General features: G+C 31.0%; 1 protein-coding gene across 1 annotated transcript in view; it reads right to left on the bottom strand.

Moving 5' to 3' along the window:
• Positions 1–10,874, bottom strand: part of LOC108721803 (SUN domain-containing ossification factor) — a 36,195-nt gene extending 25,321 nt beyond the window's left edge. Inside the window, exons 1-3 of the mRNA XM_018446566.1 lie at positions 10,808–10,874; positions 10,003–10,207; positions 9,641–9,756 (exon numbers count right to left, since the gene is read on the bottom strand). Coding sequence (XP_018302068.1) covers positions 9,641–9,756; positions 10,003–10,207; positions 10,808–10,866 — 380 coding nt within the window. The 5' untranslated portion in view covers positions 10,867–10,874. The remainder of the gene's footprint in view (positions 1–9,640; positions 9,757–10,002; positions 10,208–10,807) is intronic.
• Between the last annotated feature and the right edge of the window lie 1,137 nt (positions 10,875–12,011).

Here is a 12,011-nt window from a genome sequence, read left to right as displayed (position 1 = left end):
AGGAAAAGTTCAATGAAGGAAATTCCGTTCCATAATACGAGGTAGAAAGAACAGTTCAAGAATGCACGTACCAATCATTTCTTTTTCATACTGTCTATATCAGCAAAGACCTTTTTTATAGATAAATGTATTGTACATTTGAAATCAATACTATATGTATTCTCAAAAGCTTTTCCAGATTTACTCATGCTATCTTCGCTATGAAAAAATTATTTTATTTTACTGATAACGTTTTCAATCTGTATCTATATTTCTTCACTTATTATTATGTCGGATAAAATTTTTATATCTTTGATAAAGAACAAAGAGTATAACACCAAAATATCATCACAGTAATAAGAATACTCTTCTTCCACACGTAAATGATACAAGCATTCTCTTGATCGTCAGAAACCTTAAAAAGATGTCATAATAAATTTATCGTAATCTCATTTTCTCCGGCGCTGAAAGATTTAAATGCCTCGCATTTTTCCTCTTTCCAATGTAGACGCTAATTTTGCACTTAGAATTTTGGAAAATCAAGCTCATAAATCATATTGTACAAAAAATACAGAGAACATAATTAATTTATTTTAGAATTGCAAGAGAAAAATAGAAAATACTTAATTTTATTCAATAAAAGGTATGAAATAACTTCTTTCACTGTAGATTATGCAATTAATTAGAGATAAAAATATAAATGAAAATTTAATTAAAAAGTAAATAAAATAAGAAAGACATGTAGTTTTATTAAATATAATTGATCAAGTGAAACATACGACTTGTAGTTTTAGCATGTCTATATACCTAGATATGATCATTTACATACCTACTCCAATATAAATTTTTCAAATTTAATACAACAAAGTCATAAATTGACAATTATTAAAACAAAGAATATTAAGTAAAAATCGACCGATGCAATGTTAAACACAAATAAATGGAAAACGCTATATTAGGTTAAAACGGATCTTCGCCTAATAATATAATCTATAGATATTAAATTATATTATTATGCATAACGATCTATTTTAATCAAATATGGCGTTTTCCACTCATTTGTATTAAGAGAGATAAAATTTAATTTAATAAATTATTTTACTCTAAAAATGATATTTCCTAACAATAAAAAGAAACGAATGAATATAAGCATCGTTCATCAGAAACTAGTAGTAGAACGGGTCTAGGTATGGTCGGACGAAGAAATGTAAATACGGTCATATCTTCATTAATTAGATCTTAAGAAAAAATGAAATAAATGGTTTGTACAAAACCTCATAAAAAGAATTTAAGAGCTCGTGGTTTACGAATGAGTCAGGAAGATTCTTACACTCAGTTTGCTAAATAGCAAGTTAACGATCACGCAGTACACATGCCGTATTGAGCTGAATAAACTCGCGCAAAACACGTGAACATATTTCTAATTGACGTGATTCCTTGACGTAGCCAAAATAAATCGCGATAAAATCTGTAAGAATATATGTTTCCAGATACATTTCCTTACCAAGACGTAATCTAATCATATCTAACGATAAATGAACATATATATGCTAGCAAATTAATCCAATCTAATTGTAAACTCTCTAAGAAATCTTTAAATAATTGATATTTATTAAACTTTGATGTTAATAATTACTAAACATACGATGATAAAAGGTCATCAAATGAAAAATAACGATGCATATTTGAAAAATTAACATACTTTTCGTCGTCATCGTGCATGATAAATATTGACAATATGTCATAGATCTACAATCCCGTCGTGTATTGGCAATAATTTCACTAATCAATCTTTTCGCAGGACCCATCACGTTAAAAAAACTGACACTATTATAGATATAAAATTATACAAAACTGATATCGGTTTCCTCTCGATATACGTGCATCAAAAGATAATCGCAGTTCAATTTCAAATCGACACTATAAATACTGATCAATCAAGAAGCTCTTTCGAGCGATACATCCGACGAGTCTTTAACGATACGCTGCACCGCACCAATGGTCATCTTCACTGGGTCGACTCTACGCTTCGTTTCTGCACGCACTTTCTCTCTTTTAGTCACCTTCGATCGTGCGTCTTAGGCCTCGCGATTTATCCAAATATCTGTCATAATCTGTCGTAAAATCACAAAGGGTGGCGAGGAAACACGGGCCGATCCGTTCACGCAGCCATACCGGTGGCCGCTCGAACGTGGACTGACATCCTGATCCGCCCTCTCGCACAGCGTCGCAGCGCGCGACCTTTCCACGCCACCACCCCCTCACAACCGCACCGTCAGTCTACTTCCATCAGCACCCTTCTCTCTTTCGCATTCCCTCTCGTATCGCATTGCCGCAACTTTCCCTCTATCGAGGCTTTCTCATGCTTTCTAATCTGCCCTTTTTCTTCAGGAAAGCCCCCTCTTGGTCCCGATTACCCATCCCCCTGCCACCGCGGAAGTCGTAACAATTTGCAGTTAACCGCGGTTGCTGTGAGCTTTTTATGCCCTATAAAGTATTCACGTGTAAAAGTGAGACGAGCAAGAGTGGCGCGTGCTCTGCTCGGAAGATATTTATTCTATAAATTTTTAAAGCTCTGCATTTTCTGGATTATGTTACGTATGGCGGAATTCACGTGTTAGATGCTTTCTTTTCTGAACTTTTCTTAGAAAGCCCTTTTGTATCTTTTCCCGAGATTTTATAATATTTTGAAAATATTCAATGTAAAAGCTCTGAATAAAATGGCTTTGTTAAAAAATGCGTCTGAAAATGTTGAGCAAATATGATGTACAAAAATACTCTGTATACAAGTATATTAATAAATATCGAAACAAAATACGAATTGAATGAGACAGCAATTAATAAAATGAAAAATCATTTACACAGTTTCTCGACATGTGAATTATTCACTTGCATTAATCATTCTTTCGTTAATTTCATTAGGCATTATACAGGCATCAATCATAGCTAATATAATATTATGATATGTCTGTATAAATTATTATGCGCTCCAAAATTCTACAACAATCTATGCATTTTACGTTTGCTTATATAAGTCATTTAAAAGCAATTTGAGATGTCTAACTAAAAAGGTATGAGTCTCCAAAGATGCATGTTGATTGAGGTGTCAAAATCTATCCGGATAAAGAAAATATCACATAATCCGAGATAAACTTGATATACTTGATGCTCGATATGTGGAATTAAAGACCGTTTGCGATCGTCGGAGCTGAAAAACGCGGTGATTTATTGATTTATATGTACTTCAACGGAGACGAAAAATGGAAAAGCTTTCTTTATTATACTATCAATAATAATTTTTCATTCTGTCGGAAATACCTGCCTCTCTACATCATACAAATATTACGTTTTATTGCGTATACGATAAGAAAAAAATGCGTTACTCCGATATTGCCGCGCGTCCAAATATATACTCAAGCCGTCGATTTATTCTTCTTTATATAGAACATTTTTTTCTATCGAGATTGAATTTCTTCACGTTAGAAATAGATGATATATACTGCGAAAAAACCATAATAATCAATATACTGCACAAGATGCAAGTGCAGTTTTTCGAGAAAATAATGAGCTTTCATTTCTGAAACAGCAGCGAAACAAATTTTAAAGAGATTAGACAAAACGCAGATATTTTAACAAAAAGCTCAATTACCAGAAACTGCAAATAAAATACAAAATAAAATGCGGAATTTTTTTATCTTAAATTTAGCAATAAAAAAATCGCAACAAATGATGTCTTCTCAGAATTTTTCTCGACTAAACTTATCAAAGAATCCGACATGAGAAATGAGGTCAGAGATTCTATAACATCCTGTGTAGAAAAATATTGGCACTGAATGCAACTTGTTCCGCGTTTCGCGTTATCGACAAGAGACATAATTCGCGAATGAAAGATACAAGCATAATATTACTGCAGGTACCTCAAAAAGAAGGACACAGCTGCAACTGCACCATACTGCGAGAGTATATACAGGGTAATTCCCAGCTCCGACGCTCAAGTCGCTTCCGACAAACGGCATTTTCGTGGCTCTATGTGACACGCGAGCAATGAACGCGCAAGTTCTTCTTGAACAAGTGTGCCAGGAAGCGAAGGGGTTTTGCATAAAACTTCGCCCGATTGGGATCGGTTACACGGCCGAGTTGGACGCTCGCCAGAAGCATCCCTCGTGCAACCTCAACCCCCACGTACTGACGCTATAGGTTTTCGCAATAGAAAACGAAATAAACGCTTTCTAGTGACCCGTTTTTCATCTTAATATCCGTAAAGTGGATGTGCCCCTAATCTGCGCTGTCACGCGAAGAAAAATGTAAAAGTGCATAGAATATTCCGTAATTGCTTAAATCGAATTGTAATCGCATTAAAAACACGATCCCAAAAATGTCTACAATAATTATTACTAATGCAATACTAATCAGTAGCAATTATTATTATTAATTATACGAGTAATTAAGTACTCGTATAATTTTGCAGACAAACGTCTGTTCATTAAATGCGAAACATGGATATATGTAAGTTATTTCAAGACTAATAAATTAAAGCTTTGGCTTTAGATTCTGTATGTTTTAAATCTTTTTTCAAAATGATATAATATCACATGAATATTATACAATGAGATCGTATCGATTTATACGATATATACTGTCCCTTCATATTTCAATTATTCGTTATTTTACTGATGCTTTTGTTTCCTAAAGTATATGTGATATTGTCTCGATATAAAAATCTCTAACGTTTAAATATTTATTTAAATGTGAGAATTAAAAAATTGCAACAATAAAAAAAATATACCGTGCGATCTATCAAGCTCTTATTAGTATTTCGCAGAAATAATTGATTCAATATTAAATTAATAATTAAATTGGATATGGAATTACTTTACGTTTTTACAAATTATTATTACGGATTTAATTAAAATAATATATGTCAAACATTCAGTAGGAAAAGGAAGAGGGAACAGACTACGAACGGAATGTGTAAGCTGTTATATGACCTCCCGCTAATCCATTGTATCCAGTCATTTGTCAATCGCATTAATAACAGATGACTTATTAATTAGTCGTTGTTTGACGTCATTAAGAAATAATTTTAGCTGATTTATGGGATATCGGAGAAATGTATACAATCATCATTGCATAATTATATTGTCACTATCGTCGCACACGTGTACAAAATATATGTAATAAATGTACAGCCCAAATATAAATAGCGAAATACAACATTTCGAGATATCGGTACCTATCCGCAAAAATCGTTATTCTATTATTGAGCGCAACGTACATGTATACAACATCGCATATGCCAGTATTGGATAGGATTAACTTGCTTTGACACAAAAAGCCCCGAATACGCGCCTAATTCCTCTAATTTCTCTTACTAAATACACAGCAATATAACGATATCGATTTGAAAGGCACTGAGGTGATCAAGACTTGATCTTGGTGCCTTACTATTGAAATCGATAAAGAGCGAAAGGAGCATATATGGAGATGGATCTACCTGGATATTAATGAAGATACGGCGCATACACATACATACATATATAGCGATTAATTATTTCTATTTAAGTTCTATCGGTTACCAATAAGAGAACTTGGCGATCGAGGCACATCCGAGCAATTCAGTGGCGCGGTATATATGGCCTATAGGATAAATATTTGATTAGCATGAATATCAATGTGTCACTTGTACTTGTTGCGAATGATCTAGTGTCTATCAACTGGTATCTATTAATATTTCTTTCGTATAATAGTATGCATTTATTCTGAGATGTCCTAGAAAAAGAACTCTGTAATGCCCAATGTTAATTTTAGCCTCACACACATATCCACACACGACACTATTCATAAAGTTATTAAATTGTGTAACCAAATCTTTTTTTAAATTAATATACTTAAATTTATGAAGATAATGAGACTTTTGCATTACCGGAACGAAAATTTTATTTGCAGAAATAAAAATTATTATTTTCAACAGTTATAATTAGAGAATTGTTAATGGCTCGATATTTTAATTAAAAAACAATTGTTAAAAATGATTTTAAAAAATAAAATTAAGATATCACATATCTTTTGCAACAAATTATATTTTTTATAAATATAAAAAAATACATAAAGAAATAAAAAAAATACATATGAAAGCCGACAAACATCGAAATTGCAAATATGTCGATGTATTATGTAGCAATTTATAGTAGCTACATAAACACACTTGTTTCTGTTAAATTATTTTATTTAAAAGCAAATAATATTTATTTAACAACGAGCAATACAAATTTGTGTTGCTTTTATCAAAGAAGAAAAGCAAAAATATTTTTGATTGTTTGCGAAGAAAAATACACATACATCGCTCTTTATATAGATTTTCAAAACAATTCTTCAATGGAAACGTTTGAAGTTTATTGCAATATTCTACTCAACAATATGAGTTAAAACGGATAAATAATAATTCTCGATCAAATTTTCAATAAAATTCAACTCGCAAATTAATTTAACAAATAAACTGTGGAAGCTTCATGACAAATTAGCAAAATATTAAAAAAAGATATTAAAAATATAAGAACAAAAGACAACGATTTCTTGTAAATTTCATTATAAAATTATTTGCATAAGATTTTATTCTCTTTGTAAAGTTGTTGTATTGTTACCAATTAATTTTTTTTTTGTCACATCGAGTCATGCGTTACGAATGATTGTAAAAATTTAGCGAAAACAACGAAGAGATGAATCAGCACTTTACTTAAGTATATTTAATTAAGTATATTTTATATTATTCATAATCCTTCAATAATTTTGTATTCGTGAATCGTTATTACCGAAAACCGCTATTGTAAACCTTATTCTACGCTACAATGCAAAAGTATACGAAAGATTAATGATAAAATTAATTCAGTCTGTGAGGATATCACATGCACGAATAATGAACGTGTCATCGATGCATTATTATATATGTAAATGCTCTTATCTACTATTTAACAATAAGGAAATTTCAATTATACATATTGCACTGGCAATAAAGAAAACAGCATTGAAATACTATAAATTTTATTTAAATCTCTCTCCAAGATGCTTATCTTGGAAGGTAACGATTATTGGATTCTTCGCAATATTACTGACATAATTAATATAGCTTCTCTCGATATGAAGATCATTAAACCCAAACGAATACAATTAACGCGATAAAAATGCATCGGTAATGAAGATAATGACGCATTGTCTGTGTTAACGAGTAAAGAACCGCTTTTTCAGCGACGTGTACGTTACTCTTAACAACCGTTGTGGTAAATCGATTGTTTAAATATAATACGCACACAATAGAAGTGAAATAATTTATCAACAGACAAATTATCATGCAATTAGTCAGACAGTTATACCTACGTTCTTTATTGTAAAGGATAGTCCTTTATTTGAGGTAGCTGTTCTTTAGATTTATTTGTTTCTTTAAAACTCAATTTTATCCTTTATTTTCGAATATTGTTCTTTACTGTCCTTTTTTTTGACATTATGGGAAATTCTTTTCTAAGTAGCGTTTTAATGTCTATATAATATTATATTAATGAATTTTTACGAAATATATTTTACAGTTTTATGCATAAAAATTTGTTTTTGTTATTTAATTTAATTATATTTCTTAATTTTTTAAATTAAATTTATTCAAACTAGAGCTGTTTTCATTTTTTATTATTTCGATTATTTTTATTATTAACCTTTTATTATTTCAGATCAAGAATTTGTTCCAATACAATTGAATCAGTTTCAAACTATCAGAAAACTGCACATTATCTCAATTTGATTATACTGTGCTATAAAATTTTATAATGCACAGACTTTTGACAATCACAAACTGGTTTGAAAATATGTAGGAACAAAGCCCTAAAAATTTCAGATTTGTCCTTTATTTTATTTAAGAAAATATTGTCACCGTACTTGCGGTGTAACTACTCATGGAGGTATAATTACTCAAGTACTCACCGTAGTGACATTCGTGAACATGATCATATTCGCGAAAAATCCCAGGTAATATAAATTCTCGAAAAATATGTTTTATTGCAATACGAAAATAGGACGAATAAATGGTATAATTAAATTTGATTGCCCTTTGTGCAAGAAAATATAAAAAACTTTCCCTTATGTCGCCTAGCATTCCCACTTTATATTTTTGTACATCGTAATTTGCAAGTACATAAATTTCCGCGGAATATGCATATGATATATATTGCGTTTATGATATGCATGCACATTTTACAGAATTCAGCGCAGGCAACAGCATAGGAAAATATACGTAGGTGAGCAGATTTTTTTTGGGTATTAAAGACAATTTTTTTTTTAGATTTAAAGATAAGTACCAGTTATATTTTATTTGCGTTCCGCAAAAAAGTAATTTTTCGACGTGTAATGTAAAATAATGTAGAATAAAATATTAAAAAACATTATTCAGCCCCACTAAGAATAAAATTGAAAAGCTTAAAGAAATATATAAATACATGTATTCGTTAACAATCAAAAGATACAAATCATGCTAGCTTCTTTAACATCAGCATAAATACTACATATATTTGACTTACAAGTAGATATATTTGACTTACAAAGATCTATTACAAAAAAAAAAGAAAAAGGAATTCTTAATAGTGCATAAAAATTTCCGAAGTTTAATTTTTGTTATACAAAAAAATGTTTCCGTATGAAAAGCTAAACAGCTCGTTTAAAATTAAAAAATAAATACAATTAAAAATTTTAAAAATTAAAATTAAAAATTTTGTTATTATTCTACAATGTTATATTATATTAATAGCCAAAAATCTACACTAAAGTAAAAAAAGAATTCTATAAAGATCAACAGAAAATTTCATATTAATTGGCATATTAAATAAACTCAGAAAGCAGCAATTTCGTCAAATATTCGTTGCATAATGACTGCAACCAATATTGTAAAAATGCAACAAAAAAGTATAAAGCACAAAAATGATAATAGAAACAATACACAAACACAATGTATTATTCGTATTGTATTGTCATTATATTTTTTGGTGATAAAATATATAACAGAATGACAAATAAAATTTATTATTATATTCAATAATATTTTCGTTATAAAAGTATTTATACGAAGATTTTACGAAAATATAAAAATGTCATTCTGTAAAGACGTTTAAATAAAATCTGGTGAAAAGTATACCAATAGAAGTAACATATTTAATCTGATTTGGCTGAATGGCGATTTTTTTCATATTATTTTATGCGCGAAAATATTTTTTAATCATTCCTAAATCTCAATTAGATAAAACTCTTTATAGTAAATTTATATTAACAATCGTGAAAAAAAATTTCTACAACTTCGAAATATCTTTATATATTTTATTCTCACAATATTTTATTTTATTTTTATTATTTATAAAAATATTTAAATCGTTACATTGTATTCATGCACGATAATAAATTCTCAAGCACAAATTTTAGAATAGAAAAGTGTTTTGCATGCATGTCATGTAATAAAATAATCGATATACAACATAAATTATTGCATTTATTAGCAGTTTACATTAACTAGATAAAAATAATAGCTTTATTTTTATATACACACAGTATTGATCAGTTTATATCCCTACACATCTGCTATTCAAAAGCACTTGTTTACTAAGAAATAAAATAACAATATATACAAACTCACCCTTGAGAGAGATTAGGCTGTTGGGTGAGACTCTCAGCTAAAATATCTATATTCTTTTTCTCCCCTGCATCGTCGTTGGTAATCGTCTCAAAACTAGCAGAGACTGTAGCTTCTTGCTGTAATATATTAATATATAATGTAATAAAAAATATGAAATAAATATATGTAAATGGAAAATGTAGAACAAAATTTAAGTATCCTTATACGTATACCATTATTATGCATCTAATAACACATTATACATTTAATAATATATAATAGTAGACATATCATTGCTTACATTTAATATAAGAGAAATATATTTTTCGTGCATATACGTAAATAAATATCCTTATATGAGAAATTATATAATGTGATCTTACTTGGCCATATAAATTGTTCTGGTTAGTCTTTAATGTCACTGTTCCAGTTTCAGCATCCAGTATAGACGAAGACTCAAAACTTTCATGGTCCTCATACTTGAGCGTAACGTTACTGTAAGCCCCGTAAGTCTCATTCTTCTCAGGATGGGAAAAAGAATCTTTGGTTTGTGCGCTCTCCGAAGCTACTATCAGAAATAAAAGTCCACTGCAACAGAAAAAAGTAGCCTAGTATTATTATCTATTCAGTAACACTGTGTCAGTGTTGCATAATGCAACAGCAATTATCTTTTACAAAAGCATGATAAAAAAAAGACCAATTAAACACAATCCTACCAAGTTTTATCTCTGTCCATAAAATTTAATTTAGCCTGAATCATATATAAGAAATAAATTATATTCAGAAGTTTAATTCAACATTCAATCAAATTGCTATTTTAATAATCATTTAAAAAACCGCATCCGACGATGTAACAAATAAAATTTAATTATAAACTTTGTCAAAATAAAAAAATATAAATACATTCTACATAAGTTATACATAATTTTGTCCCATCACGTTATCAGAATCTTTGCTCAAAAATATTCCAAGACAAATGGCTCGCGGGATATTCACTGATACTCCAGTAGTTGTCAAAAACTTTAATTTGCTGTACAAAAAAGTGTGAAAAAGAACGAAAACTTGCGCAAGAATTAGCTTTCGCGTTTCCGATACGACCGTATCGGATAAACGAAATTGCTCGTCGCAACTTGAATTCAATCGATTCATACGTTCATACGTTCAAACGGATCGGCACCGATGTCTTACCTGGACACCATCGATATCAGGAGCAGCGTCCAGTACGCGCACAGCACGCGGGGTTTCATCCTCTCCTTTTACGGAACGCCGGCGTTGTTGTTCGTCGCATTAGGAGCGGCTTTTTTATGTCACACGTCGTCGCTTTTAAACGCACGGGAAACAGTATTGCAATCGACGACGAGCGACGTCGACGATGATGACCATCACTACCACCACCACCACCGTCGCCACCACTACCGTCACTGCGAAAATCTGACGTGGTGTATTATCGAAAAACTTCCGGCGCCGAGCGGAATCGCGAATCGCCCATCCGAGGAGGCGAAGGCAGGGACGAGATACTTGAAAGGAATTTCAATGGGCAGGGAGCGCGACGCGAATCATTATCAGCGTGCGTGTAAATCTCCACGCGAGAAAAATGGGAAAAAACATCACGAACAGTTGCACGCCCGCGCGAGAAATCGTGACTGGTCGTGACTGATCGTGAATAGTCGGGAACAGCTGATCGCGTCTGCGCCTTGCGAAATTTGTGAATCGTCCAGGCTGCGTTCCGTTACGCGCATAATGCATCATTTATCCTTGTTTAACATTCGGTGAATAACAAGGATAAAAGATGTATCATGCGCATCGTGCGTGAAACGGAACACAGCCCCAGAGTACACTTTAGGCTGCGTTCGGAAATATCACTCGAGTATCCCCATGCATATATACCGATAAACACGTCTACTAAACTAATAAATCATAAAATTAGTACAACCCTGGTGAAAATTTTTTTCATAATTTTTATACGAATTGGAACATTTTTCAGAAATACTCAGAAATATTCGGAAAGTTTACATCTTCTTTCAGAATTTTTCATACGAGTGAATTCTGAAATATTCTGAAATTTCTCATCCTATAATTTTTAAAAAATATTTTTTAATTTTTTAGATTTTATAATATTTTCATCAGAAATTATACTTAGAAAAAACTTTTAGAAAATCTTACGATATTTTATAAGTAACATAGGTATATGAAAAATTCTGAGAAGAGATGTAAATTTTCTGAGAAGTGTGCCAATTCGTATAAAAAATGTGAGAAAGTTATAATCATACAGAAATTCTGAAAAATTATATGAAAAATTCTGAGAAAAATTTTCACCAGGAAATATTATCAATTTTTTTACTCTTAATCACTTTAATATCAACAAGGACGCGAACTCCCGTAAGAATGTCGG

The sequence above is a fragment of the Mycetomoellerius zeteki genome, unplaced genomic scaffold (assembly GCF_001594055.1).
Source record: "Mycetomoellerius zeteki isolate Tzet28-1 unplaced genomic scaffold, Tzet1.0 scaffold182, whole genome shotgun sequence".
NCBI lineage: Eukaryota > Metazoa > Arthropoda > Insecta > Hymenoptera > Formicidae > Mycetomoellerius > Mycetomoellerius zeteki.
Note: the sequence above shows the minus strand (reverse complement) of the source record. Positions and strands in the feature narration are given on the sequence as shown.